General features: G+C 42.8%; 1 protein-coding gene across 1 annotated transcript in view; it reads right to left on the bottom strand.

Moving 5' to 3' along the window:
* LOC306982296 (copine-8-like) overlaps positions 1-24,810 on the bottom strand; it is a 209,336-nt gene that overhangs the window by 54,587 nt on the left and 129,939 nt on the right. Inside the window, exon 5 of the mRNA XM_079582198.1 lies at positions 19,242-19,346. Within this exon, the coding sequence (XP_079438324.1) occupies positions 19,242-19,346 (105 nt within the window). The remainder of the gene's footprint in view (positions 1-19,241; positions 19,347-24,810) is intronic.

Below are 24,810 nucleotides of genomic sequence, written 5' to 3'. Positions count from 1 at the left end.
CACACCTGTGCAATATTAAAGCGGTCTAATCAGCACCTTGATGTGCCACGGCGGCGAGAGGGGATGGAGTCTCTGACAAAGGGGAAGTTCACAGGTTTCAGACAGATTTGAAAATGAGATGGTTCATCTCAACGGAGCTATCCTTCAAGTAAAATTGAAAAATGGGTCTATCGCGTGTGTGGAAAATGCCTTTGAGTTCAGCGCATGAAAAATGGGAGAAGAAACAGAAGTGAAATATCTTCCAAAGATTTGCGAACACATGTTTAAGCTATAATGAAAACACGTGACGTATAGAGTTCAGATATGTGTGTGATTTGTTTGCTGACAGCAGGTCCACTCTTTGACCTTTCACAACGTGCTTAGAAACTCCACTATCCTCAGATGATCGGTGAACTCATGTCTACAAGTGCAGGAGAGTTTGACTGAACCGTCTTCAGCGAGTCCAATACTGAAAAGGCAGTGGGGACGTGTGGGTGGAGGTCAGTCAATGCGGGGTCCTGACCGTGGCGATACCTTTACAGTCAGCGGCCACTCTCTGACCTGAACTCAACCCCGTTATTTGACTGATGCCTTTACACACGACTCTCTCTTATCGAAAGAGCTTTGATTTTTGTGTGTTTTCTTCAGTTACACTGTCTGATCTCCCTCCTCCTCTTCTCCGTTTTGGTGCCAGCGCCAGGCCCTGTATTTGTGGATTGAATGTTGGGTCTGATGGAGACTCGGGCCTCGGGGACAGAACTGGATCCTCTGGTTTTTTTTGAAGGGCGTTGGAAGTTTGGAAAGTCAGCCAGGTTTTCACCTTGTGGCACAAAACAAGAGGGAGCTAAAACAAGCTCGCCGATAATTCGAGAGTTATGAACAAATTGTTTTTGTTATTTGTGACTAGCGCCATTCTAGACACAAAACTTGACCCTGCGTAACGACTAATGGTTATTTTGGTTAGCTCATGAAAACAGACTTCTTTATACAAGCCCAAGTTTCATGACACAAACAGGACATACAGTACCTTGTTTGAAAGCTACGTTTTCAGTGACTAACTAGGACCAGTTAGAACTTGATGGGGGGCAGGCACAGGGGTTGTGGAAGTGGGAGACAATGATTTGATTACTGAAATAGTTGCTGACTTTTCCAAAGATTGATAAGTTGTTTCAGGAAAAGTAAGTAAGTAAGTAAGTAAAAATCGTTACGGTGAAGAGCAGGCAGAGGCTTCTTCTTGATTTGTCGAAGCTGTGCTGGACAGAAGTCTACACAGCGAAGAGACTGGACTTCTTAATTTCCTGAGAAGAGCAGGCAGCCGTGGACCCCGCTTTGCGACGCAAAGTGTGGGCTCAACACATCGATAGGGACGACGGTTCAATGTGCCTCCTCAATGACGGCGTTTACCAACAGAAACTAATCTACCGTAAATTCTCTAATACTGGCCTGTATTCCATTAGCGGCCGGGTCTCTAACAGAGGCCGGGTTCGCGGCTGGCGGAGGCAAATTAAAGCCGGTCTCTAAAACAGGCCGGGGCTGTTATTAGAAACTATAGCGGTAGAAATATTCCCCATGTTAGGAATTTGTCTCATACTCGTGTAAATGAAAACTCACGTGCAGGAAGTAAACAAACGGGAACCGGGCCGAGGGGGCGGGCGCTGCGGAGGAGCTGATTCGAGCGTAACTTTGACACAGATTTAGCCACTTTTCAGACCTCCTGTGACTATATTTGGAAACAGGGCAAACAACAAATGTTGTGTGACCCTCCAGGGTTTTAATAAAGTCTCCATCGCATCTTCAAAGCACGTCCAGCTGCTCCGTGTGCAGGTCAGTCCCACGCCTCAAAATAACTCCTCCCATCAGCACGAGCGTCTCGTCTTTTCTCGGGTCAGTCTCATGATCGATCACAAACCCAAACGCTCCGTCTAAACTCGCCTTTTACACAAGATAACAACAAATAATCCGGTCCGCGGTAAAAACGAAACAGAAACCTGCAGTGACACTGATGTCAAAGCTCCGCTAACAGCAACGAAACACTTCCTGTTGTCCCGACAAAAATAAAAGGCGTCAATGTTCCAGCCACTGGGAGAGGGTTTGAAATGTTAATTAATAAATTAACCTAATATTTTAGGTGCAAATGGACACAAATCTCGTTTTTCTTCATTTTCCTGGTCGTCAGCTTTGCTCAAATAGAAATAAAGGCCTGTCTCTAATTGTGGTCTGGTTCCAATAAAGGCCTGGTCCTAGATGCCCTTGAGTAAATAAAGGCCCCGGCCTATATTAGAGCATTTACGGTATGTCTAAAAGCAGTCTTCTCAAGCTTTTAGTCACTTGTTTGAGCCACATTTTAAGCCACCCAGCCCCACCTGGAACCGCCACCTTAGTTTGGTGGAGGGGTTTGAGCATCGGAATGATCCTGCAGCTCTGTTGTCGGGGGCTTCGTGCCCCTGGTAGGGTCTCCCACGGCAAACAGGTCCTAGGTGACGGGTCAGACAAAGAGCGGTTCAGAAGCCCCCTATGAGAGACCAACAAGCTTGAGAATCGTGAGGCCGTCTTTCCATGGACCCACCACCTGCAGGAGGAGCCATGAGGGGCTGGTGCAATGTGATTCGGGCAGCTAGAAATGGCTGCCCCCACGACCCGACAGCGGAAAAGTGGAAGAAAATGGATGGATGGATGAAGCCACCCAGATCGATAACGCTCCAGAAATGGATCCTGGCTACGACCGGCAGCTAACACAGGGAGGCGAGTACAGGGGGTTACGCACCTCGCGCCTCTTTTCAGTGTCAAACCTTTCTGCTTCATTTGATTTCCACAAGCTCCACTGAGGCGTGCATGTGTCAATGGCTCACGTCAACACCGACGCGCCATCCTGAAAAGAATAATCAATATTCCGGAAAACGCTAACAGCACAAATGACATTCTACGTTTCTCTGTTCCTTTTATTCCATTCGTTGCGCCTTCTTTTCGGTTTAAAGGCGTCTTCGAGAAAGACGTTCGGTTTTAACCAAGCGTGGCCACTTTGACAGAAGCAATAAAACTGTCACGCCCGGGAACCACGGCTGATAAGAGACACGCCATGCACACTGGAAGAACACGGGAGTATGCCACACACTGAAACATGCAAGGTAAATGAACACATTTTGTTTCTTTGTTTCTAGAAGACGTCTCTGTTGCTCTGCCTCTCAGTCATGCCCATCGGAACGAGATCTGACCATAGGACGAGATCTCTTACAAGTCTGTACAGAGTAGGACATAGATAACCGGACTGCCAGGCTATAGGTCAAACCTGGACTGAGCCATAGCAAGTTAGTTCCAAACTAGAGCTGCATCTGAAAAGTGTAAATAAGCTTATCTGGACCTGTGTCATCGTCTGCCATGACAAGGAGCATCCAAATGTGTCAGTGCAGAGAGGAGGGGGTGATGTTTCTTTTAATCCCTCCTTTAGCAGAGGAACCTCAGGATGTTCCTCCTCAGCCCATGGGAACAATCCCACCAGTCACTGCGCTGCCACTGAAGGTTTCCGAACTCTCTGATCTCCGCACGAGTGTGAAATGATGGACAGTTTTGCTGCTGAAAATATGAGAGCTATAAATGAGCTGTAAAGCAGGTCATGCAGAGCCACAGCAGCATCTCAAAGCTTTATTATAGGAAAAAAAGTTTGACTCATTTCCCATAGATACAGACGGCATCTCGTCATAGAAGGGGGCGTGGCCTCGCCAAGGGGGAAACAGAATCTTTTTCACTCTTTTTAGCCATTTTCTGGCGAAATATAAACTTATTTATCACATACAAATAAAGTAAAGTCTAAATTGGGTCCATATGGATATTTTCTCACAGCAGATTGTTCAGTAGAAGCGAAAAAACAGCAGTCGTAGCAAGCGCTAGCTAGCGTTCGCATTAGCAGGCTGCTAACATGTAGCATCATGTTAGCATTCTCCTTTTTTACCTATTTGTGGGCTGTTCAACCACTTTGCTCCTCTCTATGTCTTTTTACCTTTATTAAGTAAAAAAGCTTCAGCAATAATTAGAGAAAGTTTAGATTTTTCTCAAAATTGTTTCCCCCCTTAAAGGGGCTGGATGCAAGCTAGTCATTTCATGCTCACTACTGCCACCTCAGGTCATACGTGTAACTGCAGCTTCTATATTAAGCTCGTGCATGACGGCACTTCAGACCCGAATAAACAACTTTTTGAGTGACAGTGCAGGATTTTAGAGGCAGTTGTGGTGAACAGGTCTGAGCTCATTCTACACATGAGGACATGGCTGGAACATGTAGGGGGAGGAAAATACTTAGTTTTAACATTTTTAAACTCCGTATAGTCCCTTTAACTGTTTTCAAACGTGACCATATATGGGCGATTCCAGAGCTGCCATCTTGACATAATATGGTCGGCATGGCAACAGTTTGAAATAGCTTGTTCAATGTCACTTCCTGACAGTGTCCAATAAAGAAGTGAAACTCGTCAAACATGACGACAAAAATGGTCAAACTGAAGAAAGATCTAAATAACGTTAATGTTAAAATGAATCTAAAGTGTGACATGCTCTGTAGGCCACACTGAGCTCATCATCAGTCTGTGTAGCTTCACATCGCTGTGGTGCAGTGCAGTTTATAAAGAGTTTATTTAGTGCAGGTGCTCAGATTATAATGTCCAGTTGGCAAATGTCATTAAGGCGAGACACTGCAGGTGAATAGGGACAAAATAAATGTAGAGATATCAATTTGAAACTTTTGCTGAACATCACAGATAGAAATATGAGAAAAAAAATGTATTGCATTTTTTCTGTCATTTTATGTTTTCACAAAAAAATAAGGCATTTTGAGCATTAAAATGGCCAAAATTGCCTATATTTTGGGCAACGAAATCAAAATAATGAATTGAGCCAGATTCAAATTTATGGTTTTATTTTATTGACATATTAGTAACTAAGATTTTTTTGGGATATTTTTTTTAGTTTTTAATAAACTAATCATCAGTGGAAAAAATCTGTAAAAACTCAAATTCCGCCTGTTTTTTTGGTTTCAAATCTGAATAAATCAGGCTAGGAATTAGATATTAAAAAATCCCTCTGAAAAAACCTTCAAAATATTGTTAGGTCTCAGACTGGAAAGTTTGGAGTCTGTGGGAGCTTCTATAAGGGCTCAGGCTCTGCCCGAGTGCGGCTTCTCTCATTCAGAGAAAACCAGCCCTGAAATTTTGTAGCGAGTGCTCATGCTCGGCCCGTTCTTCCACTTTTCCGCACCAGCGTCTCGTAGGAGGAAAAATACCATATTTGGGTGAAAGCGTCATCACGGGGCCCCTTAGCAGGACACGTGGATGTAAAATCTGTCAATATTTATGAATGAAAACCCGCTTGAAAGACGGACTTTCTACGCAGCGCAGCGGCTACTTCCAGGTTGTCGCCACCTCGCAGACAAAACATCATAAAATAAACATCATGCGGGTGAGTTTTGTCATTTTTATATCTGACATGAAAACTAAGATGTAAAGGGAGGATAATAGATACAAATCTCCACTTCGACCACTGCGTGAAAAATCAATACTTTCACCTGCCGTGTCTCGCCTCAAATTTGTTCGAGTTCCTCACTGGAAAACGGTTCCTCATGACGCGGACCTCAATGGAACAGAAAGAAGGAGAAGGAACTATTTTTACACTTTTTTCGAAGCCGCCCAATGAGAAGGGCATAAACAGACCACCAGCGTCACCAACCTAAAGATGTTTGCCGAACACCGCCCCGCTCAAGTGGAAACATCGAGTTTTCCCTGCACTTATTTAAAAGGTCAGTGGTCTGTCAGCGCGATCACACAGAAGGCATCACCATCGCGCGGCAAAATGCGGCGTCTGAACCGGAGACGGGGGGAAGAAAGTAACGCAGAGTGACACGCGGCGCTCCGAGCTGCGGCGAGCAGGTCCGGGCCGGTGCGTGGGCAGGCGGGCCGCTTCGGATTCCACGTTCCAGGCAATTACGAATCCACGCGCTGCTGAATATAAAGGAGTCGGCGAGAGACACGCGGGACGGAAAGGAGACGGGTTTGTGCCAAGTTTTATAGCCGCGAATGTGTTTGTCGGGCCGTCTGATACAAGACACTGAAGGAAGAGCATGTGTCATGTGTCCAGGCGCTGTCCAAATACGTTTCCCTTCCTTTCCTCTTCCAACTCGATGCTTCATTTCCACAACAAAGGGGGTCATTTACTCGGCCAGGAGCTCAATTGCGAGTGGGCGCGTGTTGCTCCTGATTTACTGTGAGAAACTGTGCGTATTATTAGTGCAGCAAATGTGATGTGCAGATGTCCACAATCGCATTAATCACAAAAAGAATTCATTTAATTATCCTATTTCAACAGAAAATATTTAAATTTTGTCCTTGTATTCTACTCCATGAACCTAAAAGTTTGCAGTTTCTGTCCAAAAGGTTCAGCACAAAAGAAAATGTCTCTGAAAAGTGAGTTATCAATCCCGGGTTCTTCAGAAATGGCTGAAGATCCCGGTTATCAGCTGTTGGGATTTTCACATAAATATGAAACTCAATGAAATGTGCACTAAATAGAAGAATGCACATAGCCTCCTATGTGCCAATGCAGTGATGTGTTTCTCCTTGTTGTTCTTTTCAACACACTGAGTCCTGTTTAGGGATGGGCACCGTTAAACGGTTCCTACTTGGAACCGACCGAAAAGCTCCGGTCGGGGGCGGTATCGAAAATTTTTAATTCTTTTGGTGCCAACTTTCGGTTCTTTTTCTCTCCAGACGTCAATATGTGACCCGCTGTGAGTCTCAAAAAAGCTACATGAACGTGTGCGCAGATACTGACCCGCTTCAGCGCAAATGGAGCGAAGCAAAGATATATTTTATAGATGTAACTTTTAGCGAAGCAAAACTTGCTAAACTTTTGTAATAGAGATGACAGAGCCGCGGTCTGCGTCAGGACTGAGACAGGACGTGGACTACACCGGTTGTAAAACCCAGAGCTAAACAAAACCAGTTGTAAACCAGGACTAAACCAGGACTGAATAAGAAACTTGAGCTTTAGTCAAAGTGAAAAGCAAAAGAGAGCAGTGACAATAAGAAAGACGTCTTTACCTTTAGTGACAGACCCGGAGGCTGAGCTTACGGCTGCAGCGACAGGAATATCGAAGATGGTTTGTTGTTTGTTGAAAGCGAGCGCTCACTCTATATTAGACATTGTTGGTCCAGTTTTGGTAAATTGTCAGTGGCAGAGTGAGGCTCACACCATATGAGGATCTTTGACGTGTGAAGTTGCTTTCGCTTCGTCGAACAGCGCAGTGTGTTTAGAAAAGTTTAGCTGAAAGAAAACCGTGTCCTGATGTGGATCTGTCCTGTCTCTGCAGCTTTAGAGGTAATAACGTCCTTTCTTTCTTTTTATTACTGCTTAAGTGGAAATTGTGCTCAAAACACGAAGTCACAGGCGACGCTGCTGCTCCTGTGTAGCTTCTGCTGTGCCGTTTTAGGATTTTGTCCTGAACTATACTTTTTTATACACGTCATTTTTATTGAATTAAAATAACATTGGTATCGAAAAAAGTACCGTTAAGGCACCGGAACCGAAAAGCAGGTATCGTTAAAGTACTTGGTATCGAAAAAAAATGAACGGTACCCATCCCTAGTCCTGTTTGGTCCTGGTTTAGTCCAGGTTCAGACCTACTCGATGCCGATGGGGGGGTGAAAAAGTGCCAAGGAGCTCAGGGGCAGCAGTTTCTTTTTCTGTACATCTGGACTGTCGTTATATAGATTATATTATATACTGCTCTGGTGCAGAGACAGAGGGACGGAGAGAGTTCGGATCCAAGGTTCGGGTCCGGACGGGTTGGCGCATGAATCCGAATCCGTTCAGTGACCTCTGTTCTGAAGCATCTGTCCATGTGTAATTCCTAACCCGCCCAAAACAAGTTGTCATTTGAGTTTTTGTCTGTTTATCTGTAAAAACTTGTCCAAAACGTAAAAAAGTACCACCCAAAATCCTCTGAGAGAATCTTTGTACCGACTATTTCATCAATTCAAACCCGGATCCATCCATTACTTGCATTTCATCCAACATTAAATGAAAGAACACGTTTTTACCTCACATTTATGTCAGTAATAAACTGGAGAAGTTTCAACATGTCTCAATTTTCTCCTGCAGCGCCTCGTCTCGATGAGATTTATTGCTCTGTAATGGAGGTTGAACAAGGCCGGATCATTTTGAATGGATTTTTGTCCTGTAGATTTGAGGCATTGGAGAGGATAGAAGGGCAGAGAAATGCAGCAGATTCAACCTCGAGCACAGGCGAGTTTCTTGTGATTGGTTCAATAAAGCAGGTAAAACCGAGCTGATCTGAGAACTAGTCACCCACACTTACTATACCATCTGAAAACCTGTGCAAATAAGATACAACTGCAACAGTAATCACCTCATCACTAACTTCCGACGTCAAGCAGAAATGGGGAAAAGAACTCAACAGTCAACCACCTCTTCCAGAATAACTACAGTGAAATATGAGTTCAACCTTGCTGGAGAGAATGTGGAGAGGTCAGTGTAAATGGAAATGTCCATAACTTACCATACATCAGAAAAAAATGATAGATATTTATTGAAAAAAAAAACAGCTAGCAGCCTGGATAGAGGTTATTACCAAAAAATGGTACAGAATAGAACAACCAACAACTAAAAATTGGCTATAAATTGTGAATGGAATGGAGATTTTGATCCACAGACTCAAGAAGAAAGACGAGCAGTGGGAAAATCGTAAGTAATTAAGTGCTTTGTTTGTCATTGTACAAGCGTACGATGAAATAGTGTTCAGGTGTTAGTCCTGAGTCACTGCGACTGTGCCGCACCGCCACTGTGAGCCAACCTGACCAGCATGTTTTTAGAGGTAGAGGAAACCCAAGAACTGTCTTCAGTGTCTGGAACAGTGCAGTGCCTCCAGGGTTTGTCTCTGTTTCAGAGCGTGGTGTCCTGCACTGGTCAGTGCAGCTCCTCCTCCTGCGCAGCTCCCTCCGCTCCACAACATTTTCCCCCCTTAAATGTCTGTCGCCATCTTCTGGGAAGAGCTTAGAAGTTCATCTGTTTTTATTCTCCAGTGAACGTCCATTAGCCAGAACAATGGAAGGCATGTGTGGCTTAGCTGTGAGTCTTGCCTAGATACCTCCTCGTTTGTCCCTTCCTTGTTTCCTGTAGCAGCTCTTGTGACGCCTCCACTGTGCTGCAGGTGTGGGGGGCTCTTAGTGCCTCTTCAGTGTCTCAGAAGAAGAAATCTGCAGGTCTCAAATGTCTTTAGCTCATAAGCTAGCTTTTTGTTTACTTTTGAAAAGCTGCTTTCTTCAGGACCATTATGGACTCTCTACAGTAAAAAAACAACAATGAACCCCACAAAAACAGAGCAAAGAGAAAAGTATCCAGTAAAACAATGTGGATCACAGAAACCACAAATGCCGTTTGCAGAAAAAGTTTAAAAAAAATGCAGCTGCACCAAGAGAGAGGGAGGTTGCTGCTTGTTTACACGTCGCCATGACCCACCTCCTCACTGATCTCGTATATAGTTTGCTGTTATGCATTGTAGATGTCACTGAACAGCATGACACAAAGGAAAAAGAGATCACACTCTTCCCCCCCCAGTGAAAATCCATTCAAAGAGCAGAAAGCCGTTCAAATGATCCGACCTGGTCATGCACGTACTGCCTTTACGATGTGCCCCCAGGGTGAATATTCACTCAGCGAGTTCATGACCCTGAATTTGCCACCGCTGAAGTCAAAGTTCACTTGTCCCGCTCTGTTCTTAACTACACGGGGGCTCTTTGTCCCGCTCATAACCGGACACCATAATTCAGCGGTCAACTCCCAGGACGCAGAGCCCAGACCGCCTCACCGGGTGATCCAGTCAGAGGGCGGCCGCTTTTAAGGCACTGGGCTGAGTTTGAAAGGGAAAACGATGCGCTCGCTGTAGCATGAAGATCACAGTTCAGAGATAGCGGCACTTCAATTACAAAAGCAGCTGGGTCACTTTAAGCGGTCAACCAGACAACCAGTCTTTTCTTTATAAGATCGTAGTCTGGGATCTGAGGTGGAGACGAGTGAGACGAGTTCCAGATCAAAAGGAAAAAGAGTGCCTTTAGGATGTGGAATGCTACGCAAAATAGAATTGAATTTGTCATACATAATGCACAATGATATATTATCCTTTCAAATGATTGTAGAACAGACCGAGAGTCGAAATGTTCAATCTTGATCGTGCGACAAAGACACTGACCATTCGCAATATTTAATCACAATAACCTTTTCCTTTTCCTTTCAATAATTGCATCAAATGTAATGGTTTTACTCCTCACCGACATTGAAATAAATTCATAGTAAATAAACTGACATTTTCTGCTGTTCTGCTCTGACTGGGACAGCATTTAATTGATTTATTAACTCTATGATTATTTTTTAATGCTGTAGTCAGTATGTTTGTTTGTGGGGCCCTCGTTAGAGCTCATCTTTGATCATTTCCCCATTTTGATCTTGTTCTGTGGTTATGAGCCCACATTTCATCAAATAAAGAGCGATCAGACACTTGAGAAGCACAGAAGCTGATCCCAGTGCCACGATCTGACGGTTCTTTCAGCTGCGTCCGGCTTTGAGTGAGATATACGGACTCTCATCCGTGTCTGTGGAGATGGGAAACACGGTCTGCAGGACTACGGTTGGATTTTTGATCAAAATTCTTAAAGACTGTAATAGTTTATCGGAAATATGCGCCAATTCTTATGCAAAGACTCCGGCTGCGTCTGAAACCATCAAATTATAGCCTCGAAGTACAAACACTAGCAACTAATCCTTAACCTTTCATGGGGTCAACTGTTAGTGAAATAGTGCTTCAGAGCAATTTTCCCAATTTGACCGTCCTTACCCAGGGGAAGGGGAAGTGACATCACCAACAGCTGTTTTTCTTCTTCTTTAAAGTTATTGGTGGAGTGTAGGCCAAACAAAAGCGCATGTCGCCCCCTACTGTACAAGAACCAACAACAACATAGTGTCCAAACAAAGACATTTAAGGAGAAATAAAATCCAAATGATCTTTCACATTTCCCTCCAGTGTTGTTTTATCTCAACAACTGTTTCGTAAAGCAAAAGCATAAACGCACAAACTGCCTTAAACACACTGACATGTGACTAAGCTGTGGTTTGCGCTGAGGGGGGTGGGGCCAACAATTCAGTTTAAGCCCCGGGACCTACGGGTACATTAAGGTGGGCCTGCTTAATAGGGATTTTCGCATTTGTAAAGCAGTATAATGCAACTTTAATGTTTGAGTTTATGCCATTTAGGACTTATGAATTTTAAAGAGTTTATGCACTTTACATAATTTATGCAAATTAACCCATTCATGGATTTGACCACTTTATGCAGTTTATACAGTTTATGCAACATGACATTTTCTGCATTTTACCAGTTTACGCAAATTTGATTATGCAATTTGAAGAGTTTTTCTGCATTCGCTTCCCGCATTTCCGCAGTCAACCGCAATGGCACAGCAGTTATTATTATAATTTTATTTTACTATTTTTATTATTAAATGTGCTCCTGTCAATCAACTGCGGTTCAGCATGAATCACTCGAGGGCGGGGCCGAGAGGGGTGGGGGGGGGGGCGATTGGCGCAGTGGCTTATGGGATGGCACATAGCTCCTAATCACCGGTTAGTTAGCATCAGAGGTCCCTATGCTAAAGTGGCCATGATAGTTAGCATTGAGGCTTCTTTTCCTAACTCCTTCCTAGCTGTAACGGCGTTTGGCAAGGGCCCGCTCACGCCTTCTCTCCGCTCCATATATTCTGATCTCGTTGTGCCTTATTTGATGTTAAAGCAGTACTAAGTAACTCTTCCCCCTAGAGGCCATAAGCGCAACTGCAGGTGTAGTAGCAAGTTACGATTTTTTAACTTATTAATTGTCTTGGAGAGTAGACAGGAAAGGCGAAGGGAGAGAGGGTTACTGTGCATCCAATTATACAATGGAAATATTTTTTTTCACTCAAACTTGGCTGTAAATACTGTTTAAAGTGACGTTTGCCCGCAGTTAGCTTTGCCCGTTAGCATGTTAGCTTCTTCTTCGTGATTACATTAGTGTGTATTGCTTGCTCCGCACCGGTGGCAGTCAAGTTTCTGGCCAGAGACACCAGGGGGAGATGAAAGACCCTCCAATCATCCCATAAACACTTGTATCACCCCCACAGGGACTACGAAAAGGATTTATTAAGGTAAACCTGTTACTTAGTACTGCTTTAATGCTGCTGTTGGAGTCCTCGTCTCGGATTGGTGGATTGGTTTCCTTCCCTGATGGTGGTTCGTTGATCTTCTCCGGATGTCTGATTGGTACAGCGCCTCCACGCCTCTCCAATCACCTGCCTCCACCCCACAACACGGAGGACCAGTAAAAGTGCCGCTCATCTGTGGTTCAAGGCGGCTGGGACTTAGCAATGCAGCTCGCCTTAGACGTGGTTGTGTCTCGTGTGTGTGTATCCATATATTGAAATATTGTGAGACATTAGATTGGTGAACTCGTTGTATCTGTTTGTTTTTCGTTTGTACTATTTTTGAACTCCATTCAGAGCCTACTTTTGTTATTATTATTTGCCTTACATACCTAAAATAAAATGTGAACTTTCTTTTACCCACCAACATCTTGGGTTTTACGTTACTTCCCTTCGCCCTAGAGAAGCAGGTCGTAATACTAACTGACAGCCCAATTCGGAGGCTTCTTGTCATGGCGGACGCTGACGCACATCTGGTTTTGGCGTAAGACCTCTTACCGATTTACTGGTTTTGGAAGGGAGGCCTCCGACTGGCCACGCCTGCTGTAGAATAATAAACCTAGTGATCGGAAATGGTAGTAAATGCGTTTTACAGCAAGGAACCATTCACCACTCCCCCACTAGGTCCCACTTGTGGCTCCTGACCTACCCGTTGAGAAACACGGGTCTAGATTTTTAAAGACGAGGATTACCCAAACATGCCTGACACATGTAGCAGGGTTTATAGCTTTAGTTTCTGTCAAAAGTTTCTCTTGGTTACAGAGAATTGCCCTCAGTACATCTGTTGCTGCGATCCTCACCTCAAACGCCCCTCTCCGCATCGCGCCTTTATGAGGCATCTAAACACTATTCCAGGCGCTATCTTGGGATTTTCTTCCGCTTTCTCATTGTCAGTAATTACAGTTTTGACGGGAGCGCGGAGAGGATGCTTGTCTGCGGAGGGAGCCTAATAAAGAGGAGGGAGACACGATGAAGTATTTCCACCACAAAAGCTACCGTCTGTCACCAGATTTTTTTTTTTCTCCAGCAGAATCCGGCTCCTCTGCGTTTCCTCCACATAACAGTTTCTTCTGCATTCTGTTGTAAATGGGAGCGGGTTCATAAAGGAGGTGTAAATGGATCATCCTCTGTGAAGCGACCTGTCAACCCCGATAAGCTGCGAAAACAACCAGCAAACGTGATTTGAGATAATTAGATTTTGTCACAAGTCAAACTTTCAGCTCAAGGCAAAAACTTTTTGGTGACAGTTCGGTTTTCAGAGATTCTTTAGAGTTCTTCGCAGTTCTGATTATGAAATGTTTCTTCTAAAATCAAATATTGTTTTTTCTGTTTTTTTTCTGAGATATCCATCAGCTACAGTAATAACAACACTTTACAAGTTAACTTACAAATAGAACTACAGGAATTATAATCCCAGCAACTGCCTGGTGGAGCGGAAATTTTCTTCAGAAACGGAAAATGTAATGGATACAATCAGAGGTTTCCATTTCAAACTTGTTGTGGATTACTGATTACATAAATGGAAAAAACAAAATGTTTTGTGTTAGCAACATTTTCCTTTGGAAGTAAGATATTTTATGCATAAAAATGAGCAGATGAACAAAATACACATTTGGAAAGACTTATTAGAATTAGATACATATGTATTCAGAGCAGGGGTGTCGGACTGGGGGGGTAAAGGGTACTGTGTACTCAGGGCCCAGAGCAGGGTGGGGGCCCTAAAAAGTGCTGCAAAAAGCGTTCTGTGTTGTACTTTCTAAGTTTCCTCATAATTGATACTATAAGAATTGAACAACCGGGCTGAAATACAACGGTTGCTTGACAGAATTTTGCACAAACAATAATAATGGATGAATTTAAAAATGTGCCAAATGGTTCAGCCGGCTTCAAATATGGTGCGAGACCAAATGAGGCTGAAGCCCTTGAGCTTTTTTGTTCATGAGACAACATATAGTATAATATTTCTTTTTTGCAATATAGCATTTTAATGCCTACTTTAAAGTCACACATTTGTTATTCCCAGCACAAATATCCCATGTCCCTGGTGCAGTCGTCCTGTTTAATGTGGTCTGATAATAATCATTATGCAGAATATTCCACCACCAATTTAAATATCTATATGACTACCGGGATTGAAGGTTATTCAATGTCTGTAACTGAAGCCAATCCAGATGAAATTTCAAGTCAAACATCGAGTACACAACAAACAAAAACAAAACAATGAACTAAGTATCCAGGACTAATCTAGATTTTTAGGTCGCTGTGTATAATAAAGTTATAATAGAAAATAAATCAGCTGCACTGTCGAACCACTGTTATGTGGTTAAAGAACAAGAAATATGAGGGGGGTCCAAAAAGATGGTTTGTACCTCGGGCCCAGAATTTGGTGCTACGCCCCTGATTCAGAGGGGTTTGAGAGAAAACTATACATACTGCATACCTCATCTTCTATATCATATTTAACTTGTACTTGCTGTTCCCTCTGATCAGGGGGTTCGGGTTAGGTTTGGGGATCGGAAGAGCAAATGTGATGTAAGTACTGTTTCACTCACACAGGTCTTCTACAAGAAACTAGAAGGTCTTGGCTTTCAAATGAGGCATTACGCTGGCATATCGGCTGCAAGCTCTCCTGTCAATACACTTTGAGATTTGGTTATGCATGATCGGAGGAAATACTGTAACGCTAACCCTAAGTGGGCAGATAATGAGACTAGAAATTTGGAGTCTGTAGGCGAAACGGCCTTTGAAGTGAGTGAGCACAATCCAGCTCCTCTATGTTTGGGAACATTTGCCCTTTTTTGTCCCCAAGTGAAAGTGTTGAACAACATGAGATGATATCAACACTGTGGGAGTAGTGGACCCCTGTCTTTCTCCATCGGCTCCTCAAGCCACCAACAGACCAACCGCATTCCCACAGGCGAGGAGTTGAAGTGTCTTGCACACATGAGAGTAAGCACCAATTCAAAACGCTAACCTTTAGATCTAGTGGACAAATACTCTATCCACTGAGCCACTGTCGCCTCTCAAGCCCTTATTGGCCATTGTTTTATTGACCGCTTCGCTCCGCTCGCACTAGCAGGAGTGGTGGCTGCAGAAACAGTGGCGTGGTGGCCTTTCACTGTGATATCAGCCATCTTTTAACCCGCAGCCGTCACAATGACAGCCGCGAGGAGCCTTTGTGTCAGAGCCAGAATCTAACGCTGACCTTAGCCACGTGTGTTCTGTTAAACAATGTGACAGACAGCAGAAGGACGGGGCTACGGCAGACACTGTGAAGAGGCATCGATCTGACCGGGGCCACAATCAATCAGGATCCATGGTGTGGTAAAGCCTGCCGACTAGAAACTCTGAGACAAGAGGTTAAAAGAGCGAGGCAAAGAGAAAACAATGAAGTCATCGCAATCTGCTGCTTGGTGGAGAAAAAGAATAAGTCCCTGGATAGGAGTCAGATAGGAGCAGTTTTCTTAGATCTTAAAAAGGCTTTTCGAAGCTATCAGTCACAGCCTGCTTTTATCTAAAATGTCATCCTTTGACATCTCTTCTGTGGCAGTGGGCTGGTTTACATCAGATCTTATTGCATGGGGGGCAGTGTTGGCAAAGTGGCCCAGGATATTTCCTCATTCTTAAATATTCAAAAGGGCATACCACAGGGCTCTATACTGGGACCCAAACTGTTTATTTTCATTATAAATGACTTACATTGTGGTAAGGCAATAGATACAGACGACAACTCTGGAATTGCCCATATATGGTTGTGTTTCATGCAGCCAGAGGGATAACAAAGAAGGAGGGGGGGAACAAATCCCATTAATTCATCATTACTTTAACAAATGTTGAATTATGAATACATTTTGCTACTCAGTGAAGATACATGGGGAGGAGCAAAGTAGTTTAACAGCCCATGAATACTTAAAAAATGGGCAACGCTAACCAGGAAGCTACGCTAGCTTCACGCTACCAATAGATACAGATGGCATCGCGTCATTGAAGGGGGCGTGGCCTCGCCGTGGGGAAAAACAGAATCTTTTAGGAAACACAATATTTCACTCTATTAAGCCATTTTTTGGCTTATGTATCATAAAGTCAAGTCTAAATCAGGTCCATATGGATGTTTATTCACAGCAAATTGTTCAGTAGAAGCGAAAAAACGGCAGTCGTAGCTAGAGCTAGCTAGGCGTTAACATGAAGCATCATGCAGCATTCTGTCATGATTCGTCTTTTGTTCGTATGTTTTCTTGTGTTTGGTCTTGTCCTGTGTTTTATTTTGACATGTGTTCTGTTCTTGTGATTTTGCTTTACTCCTCTCGTTATTGCCTGCCCCGCCCTGATGTGTTTCACCTGTGCCCCATTTCCTCTTGTATTCATACCCCTGTGTTTCCCTTGTCCTTTGTCGCGTCATTGTGTATGTCAGCCCCGGTTTTTGGTTATGTCTGGATTTTGTTATTTTGGTTTTCGTCCATTAAACGTCACCAGTTTTGTTGCAGTCCTGCATTTTGGGTTTTTATTTTTCTTCGCACCACCTCACACCATGACACATTCTCCTTTCCATGTCTTTGTATCTTTATTTAGTAGAAAACTATATTCATAATTTAGCATTTGTTAAAATCGTTTTTGAAACTGTGTTCAAACATGACCATATATGGGCGATTCCAGAAAGGCCGTCTGTATCTATGGTAACTTTATCAAAGAGTGCTGTTCTACTGAACTATTCACAGATGCTTTGAGAAAACATCCATATGGACCCGATATTGGCTTCACTTTATCAGTGTGTGATAAATATGTTTATAGTCCACCAGAAAATGGCTAAAAAGAGTGAAAATTGTGATTCCACCTCCCCTTGTATGACACGTCTGTGACTATGGCTCAATCAAAATCAGCGCAAAGTCATACCAAAACTGTTTTTCAATCCTTTCATTTCAATTTCTATCTTGTGTTTCTAAAGACAGGACGTAGACTAGACTTTGTGAAATCTTTCAGCTCCAGACGTGACGCGGTAAGTGGGCTGGACGTTGAGCTGGACAGACACTCGAGGCGAATGGCCATGTTCACTTGAAATGTGGTCCCCAAACTTTATAGCATAAATGCTGAATGAAGTACATGAGGCTGTAGCACGATCAATGATCAGACACCGCCAGGTTAGGGGTGAACACTGGTGTGGGCCCGTATCATTAACAATAGGGATGGTCCGATATGAAAATGTTCTGCCGATACCGATATCCGATATTTGCCTCACTGGTGTGGCCGATATCCGATATTTGCCGATATTTATTTCAACGTTAAAAATCAATAGAAAGGCTTACTCAAATGTGGTAAAGTTTGTAAATTGTTCCATTATTGGAATGTCTTATGCTTATGCCTGGGACACGTCTCACACACCAGGATGAAACAATCCTTTTTATTAGAAAAATATTAAAAAGACCAAATGCAATGTTGGAGTGAAATGTCATTTTGTTTTTGGCTAAATATTTACTCAGACCTACTTATCATTATACTTTCACCCATGTCCTCTATTAATGGGAAACACTGACACTGGGAATATGCTAGGCTACTATTTATTGTATTTTTTATTAAAACATGTAGCCAACCATGTTGTTTAAGCTACATGTTTTAACTTTAAACAAATCTGATAAAGGACACACAGCTCTGCATGAAGCTTTGGAATTGGAAATATCATAATGTCACTTTAACAGCAACTTATATATTTATGAGGCCAGACTGAATATTTAGAGTTGGTTTAGAGCTGGCAAAAAGCAAACAGTAGATTTACAGGATTAGCATGAGCTTTGATCTGCTTTGTTTACAATGATAAATGCGCTAACGATCGCAAATGCGTCTAATTAAATATGCGCGAAAATGCGACATGACATAATGCCTCGTTTTCACGGGTCATTAACATGACAAAGGTGGGCAGAGTAAACGTGAATACAGACATTATCATCACTGTAGTTAGACCTATATGATGACAGAAAGGTCGTGTTTACATGTCGTAGCCTTTAGCCTGTTAGCAGCTATGCTAGCCCAAACAAAGTTATAAATCTGGCGTCAGGACGGAGAAACCTTTGCAAAACTCACCTCAGATGTAGCAACAAATAATCCATCAGAAAATGATTCCTGTTAATCCTGACTCAGAATCATGTCCATAGAGCCAGATTTAGTCCAGTTTGTTGCAGCAGTAACTTGTGGCTCTGCATCTCTGTGGTGTCCAAGTGTCCGCTCCACTTTGTTTAAGCTTAGTAGAAACATATTTTCTTTTGGAGACGTGTGAATTTATGCTGGAGGTTCTTTATTTTTAGGAGCCACTGTTTATTTTAGATAATTTTAATAAATTGTTGCCCCAGTCTGGTCAGTGCAGCCCATCTACACTGCTGCTGCTTTCAGGTGCGCTATGACATTACGGTGTAGTAAATAATTAAAAGAAAAAAAAAAATCGGCCGATATTTTCCCATATCGGACCGATATGTGAAAAAAGGACAAATATCGGCCGATGATATTGGCGCCGCCGATATATCGGCCATCCCTAATTAACAATGAGTTAGTCGGACCATTTCGGATTGGAATCAAAAGTTCCAAACTTACTGCCACCCTCCTCAGCTGACCTAAACCCAGTCGAGTCCAACACATTTTCATAATTGCTGAAAAAAGTCATGTGCGATGAGCACTTTCTTGATGTTCCTTGAGCTGCATAATCATTTTGCACACTATTCATTGGCAACTGAGACTTCCAAAGATGACTTTTTTAAATAAAGTGCTTTATTTTTGTCATTGTACGCTGTATTTAACCATCCTTGGACGCCGCTGGGACGACCCGTCATCTCCAGACTTTAATACAATGTCTTCTCTCCCTTCATCCAAGTGACATTTCTTATCCAATCAACAAACTACTTCCCGTTCTCATTAATCTGTCTCCCTGTAGAAATAATGTCCTCATTTAAGCCACGATGGACAAAGTAACCAGATAATGGGGGTGTTGTTTACCTGTCGAAGTCCCCGTTGCAGAGCGCTCGCACCGGGATGGCGAACTCCTTCCACACTGGGTTCAGCGTGTTCTTCACCACCTCCGTTTTATGGCAGATCGTAAACCTGGAACACAAGGACACGCGGAGGTCAGGGGGAATGATGTCTTTAATATGTAATTAGAGCAATGCGCACGCACAAGCTGTAAAACACAATGACGGCTGTGACAAAAGGCCATTCTTTTATTTCCTCTCCTTTGCTCATTCTAGGCTAATTTCGGGCGATTTTTTCTTTGGACGATGTGGGTTTTTGGGAGCAAAAATACAAAGTGATGATTCTTTTCATTTGTCACATAAATCGTAACGCTGACCCCATTGTGAACTTTTTTTTTATGTTGCTTTGTCTGGTTATTTCATTTGCATTCACTGTTTGTCATTATGGCTGTCTTGTTCCCGGTATTGACGGACAGATCATAACTCTGACTGATGACAACAATCTCTTTACTCATTGGTGTTACTAGCGCCGCAGGATTTATAACAATACTCTGCGGTGACGACTGTCTTGGGAGAGGCTTATCTGTGCTTTGCTGCAGCGACAAAAGCCGATGCATCTGTTATGAATCTGGGATGTTGTAGTTGCTGTTTGCTCTGATACAACCTCCTCGGCGTAAACTTAAACCCAGACTAGGGTTTCTGTTCGCAGGCGACTTTTGGCCGATGTGAAAAGCAAATGTCTGATAAATAGAATATAGACAGAAAACATAAATAATATAAATAATTCATTCAATTCATTCAATTATAAAAACATGTACAATAGATACAGACGGCATCTCGTCATAGAAGGGGGCGTGGCTTCGCCGGGGGGGAAAATAGAATCTTTAGAGAAAAACAATTTTCAACTCTTTTTTGCCATTTTCTGGTGGAATATCAACTTATTTGTCACACATAAATAAAGTCAGGTGTAAATCGGGCCCATATGGATATTTTCTCACAGCAGATTGTCCAGTAGAAGTGAAAAAACGGCAGTTGTAGCAAGCGCTAGCTAACCGTTAGCATTAGCCCGATGCTAACATGTAGCATCAAGTTAGCATTCTCCGTTATTCATGTATTTATGGGCTGTTGAACCACTTTGCTCCTCCCCATGTCTTTGTATCATTATTTAGTAGAAACTATGTTCATATTTCAGCATTTGTTAGTAGTTTTTGAATAATTAGAGAAAATTTACATTTTTTTCAAAATTGTTTTCCCCCTTAACTTTTCCCCCTTAACTGTTTTCAAAAATGACCATATATGGGCGATTCCAAAGATGCCGTCTGTATCTATAGGTAGCATTCACGGTTTAGAATGTGATGATGTCATAATGTCAGGTGGAGGGCAGGGCCTAAATGAGAAATGCAGTTTTTGTAAGAAATCTCCAAAACGAAAATTGACAAATGTTTTTCCTCTTCAGTATTTGATCGTGATTGGATTCACAAACCTGTGATATTATTTTTATGTGAAAGTCCTTTCTATTGGACAACATCACGGTCATGTTTTCGCATATTGGCCCTCATTTATCAACATAGATACAGACGGCATCGCTGGAATCGGCCATATATGGTCATTTTTGAAAACAGTTAAGGGGGAAAAGAATTTTGAAAAAATCTAAACTTTGTCTAATTATTCAAAAACTACTTTAACAAATGCTGAATTATGAATATAGTTTTCTACTAAATAAAGAAACAAAGACATGGGGAGGAGCAAAGTGGTTCAACAGCCCATAAATACATGAATAACGGAGAATGCTAACTTCATGCTACATGTTAGCATCGGGCTAATGCTAACGGCTAGCTAGCGCTTGCTACAACTGCCGTTTTTTCACTTCTACTGAACAATCTGCTGTGAGAAAATATCCGTATGGACCCGATTTACACTTGACTTTATTTAGGTGTGATAAATAAGTTAATATTCCACCAGAAAATGGCTAAAAAGAGGGAAAATTGTGTTTCTCTAAAGATTCTATTTTCCCCCTCGGCGAAGCCACGCCCCCTTCTATGACGAGATGCCGTCTGTATCTATTGCGTACAAAAACAGTGTATGTGTATTTGCGATATACGCCAGAGTGCGCGTGGCATTTATGAACCCGTGCTTTACGCTCAGATCTTTCCGTACGCCCCAAAAATATTCATAATCAGGAGGCCTCACCCACGGGTTTTACACATACGAAACACGTATGTAATCATTTTTCCTCTATATAATAGTATAGGCCTTTAGAATGCTGTGATGTCATAGACGATTATATAGAGGAAAAATTGTTTTTGAGGAAATTTCTGGTGTTGTACAGAGAAATCACGGACCCAGAGACTGATATTAATGATAGTTTTTTTTTATTCATACATTTTCTTTTTAGCTACGACTTGTGAAAGTGTAATGCTTTTAATAGTAAAAACTGTCTCCTGCCCCCCGTTGGGTCCGATGACATCATCATATTCTAGAACCTGCAGCTCAGCAATTGATGGGTTGCAGGTGACATCACAGCGTTCTAAAGGCCTATACTATTATATAGAGGAAAAATTATTTTGTTTTTGAGGACATTTTTGGTCTTGTGCAGAGAGATCATGGACCCAATGACTGATATTAATGATATTTTGTCTAATTCATACATTTTCTTTTTAGCTATGACTTGTAAATGTGTAATGCTGTTAATAGGAAAAACAGGCTCCTGCCCCCCGCTGGGTCCAGTGACATCATCACATTCTAGAACCTGCAACCCAGCAATAGGTTAATCCTCCGGCCAGGTGTTTCTGACCATTACTGGCTCCACATCATGGAGATGGGTCCTCGAAGGCCGTACCACGCTGGCAGCTCACTGCTCCTACAGGTCGCCCCAGCGGCATTGAGGACGGGTCAAAACTTTAAGGTATACTTTAAAGTTAGAGGTATACCTTAACCTAACCATGAGAACTTAAGAGCTAATATACTCCATTAGGTTATTCTTTAAACATGCACGTGATCAGCCAAACTAAAGCGCAGTCTCACACTTTGGGAACCACTGGTGTAGACTACAGCACATGGGTTCATTTTATTCCTGCCTTTTGGTTTGTTTTGCTTTTCAAAACCGTATTAAAAAGGCAAAAAAGCCCATGTGAAATGGGGGTTAGGGAGCAGACAAACGACTCCACATCAGCCATCGGATTATATTTGTGAAATGGCCTTTGATTCATGTTTACAGGCGCTGCCAATGACATGTTAAGTCCCTCTTCCTGTGACCAAAGCAGCCGTGATCTCACACTGCAACACTCCAGCAGACCGCGGTCAGCTGGGTCGATATCATGATCTGACCTTCTGACCTGCATGAGTGCACATGGACCCGAGTGCGCCTCCTCTCTCACCTCCCTGCTTGACCTGATCGTGCTTATTTCTGTCACGAAACCGAAACTGACAGCGCATGAATATAAAATAAAGTAACGGGCCTGTTTAGAAGATGTAAGAAGTAGCAAGTACAGATGCTTGTTTTTTGAAGTAATACATCACCAGAAAAATAAATACCCTTCCACTTAGGCATAGTAAGGCACAAGTACTTACCGTAAATTCTCTAATATCAGCCGGGGCCTTTATATTTACTCAAAGGCATCTATGACCAGGCCGTTATTGGAACCAGGCCACAATTAGAGACAGGCCTTTATTCCTATTTGAGCAAAACGGACGACCAGGAAAATGAAGAAAAACCGGGGGGGAGCATGTAGGTTGTGAATAGTGTGGGGCCGAGTACCGACCCCTGTGGGACCCCAAACTGGGTTTCCTCTGGACTTGCATGTCGCCAATTGGACAGACTCGGTTCTGTCAGATAGGTACGACTGGAACCAAAGCTGTACCTGACAGTCCACTGTCACTGCAAGGGTAAGTAGCCATTATGGCATCATAAACTGCTATAACTAGGCTGTAAGCTAGCAGCAGAAATAGCGACAGTTTTACAGATGATTTTTGTTATAGGTAAATCTCTCACAATGATTAAATGATCCCTCCCTGAAACCATGGGCATGGCGTAGTGCTCGGTGCGATTTGTGTCCATTTGAACCTAAAATATTTGTTTTTTTAATTAATTTACTTTGCAAACACTCTTCCAGCGGCTGGAACATGACGCCTTTTATTTTGTAGTGACAACAGGAAGCATTTCGTTGCTATAGCTATAGCAGAACATTGACATCAATGTCACTGCAGGTTTCCGTTTCGTTTTTACCGCGGACCTGATTATTTGTTATCTCATGTAAAGGCGAGTTTCGACGGAGCGTTTGTGTTTGTGATCGATCATAAAACAGCCCCGAGAGAAGACGAGAGTTATCATTTGCTCTAGTATGAGACAAATTCCTAATATGGGGAATATTTCTACTGATATAGTTTCTAATAAAAGCCCCGGCCTGTTTTAGAGACCGGCTTTAATTTGCCTCCGCCAGCCGCGAACCCGGCCACTGCTAGAGACCCGACCGCTAATGGAATACTGGCCAGTATTAGAGAATCTACGGTAGTTACTTCCCGTCCCTCCGAAGTAGCTCGTACTTCAGATCTTGAACATACGGGCAATGATCACTAAATAAGGAGGTAAAATTAAAAGTTTCACTCCTCATAACTGGGTCTGCATTTCCACTTGCGCCGCGCTACATCCTGGACACGCGTTACTTCCCACCTCGAGAGACTGGCGGCCTCTCCACTCGCTTTAATAACCCCCAAACTACGATCCCAACTTCATTTTCCTCCATATTTCATCGACACGTTTTTTTCCCCGGCAGATTCCGAGGCGTATATTGTTGCTGCTCGAGGGGGGGATGGGGATGGAAAGTGCACGGATTAAAGCGGCTAAATTAGTCTTCGAGCTAAAATGAAAAAAAAAAAAAAAAAAAAAGTGGGTCTAGAAATGTTTGATTAAAAACGGGGGCGTTTGGCTTTCCCGAAGCCGCCAGACGATCGGAGTGGATGACACGGGGCTGAGATACGGCCGCATTTGCATATCCGGATGACAGCGTTGATGAATGGGCGTGACGCGAGGGAGCCAGACTGTTTGGGGTAAATGGTCCCAAACACAATAAAACAGTCAGAGCGACGAGGTAAACAAAGCATTATTTCCCTCCACAATCGGCCCCACAAATGGAATAAATCATTTTTCATCTTCACTTATGGAGGTAGACATGTCTCAAAAAACATTTATTAAAGCGGAACATGAGATTTATGAACAATGAGGGATGTTTGTTTGAGACGCTGCAGGTGAAAAGGGGAAATATTTTTAATTACAGGAATCACTTCAAACTTTTGCCGGACATTACTGAAATTGTGGCAAAAATGTTACAAAAATGAACAAAAAAGGAAAAAGTTTTTAAAAAAAGTGACGACAACGCAAGGAAAAAGATCTGTTTAAGTGAGTTTCGTAGGTCTTAGCTTTCAAATGAGGCGCTACATTGGCCTATAGGCTGCAACCCTGAGGATTTGGGCAAAGCAGAACTGGAAAAAATGAACCTGGTGAAGGCAGGGGTGAAGAGGTTACACTTATGGTTTTATTTTGTTGTTCGTAACAAGGGTTTTTTTTTCAGTGAGGATTTTTTTTGGATCTTGTTTTTGTA

The sequence above is a fragment of the Gobius niger genome (assembly GCF_951799975.1).
Source record: "Gobius niger genome assembly, chromosome: 24".
Classification (NCBI taxonomy): domain Eukaryota; kingdom Metazoa; phylum Chordata; class Actinopteri; order Gobiiformes; family Gobiidae; genus Gobius; species Gobius niger.
This window is presented reverse-complemented; position numbering and strand designations above follow the sequence as displayed.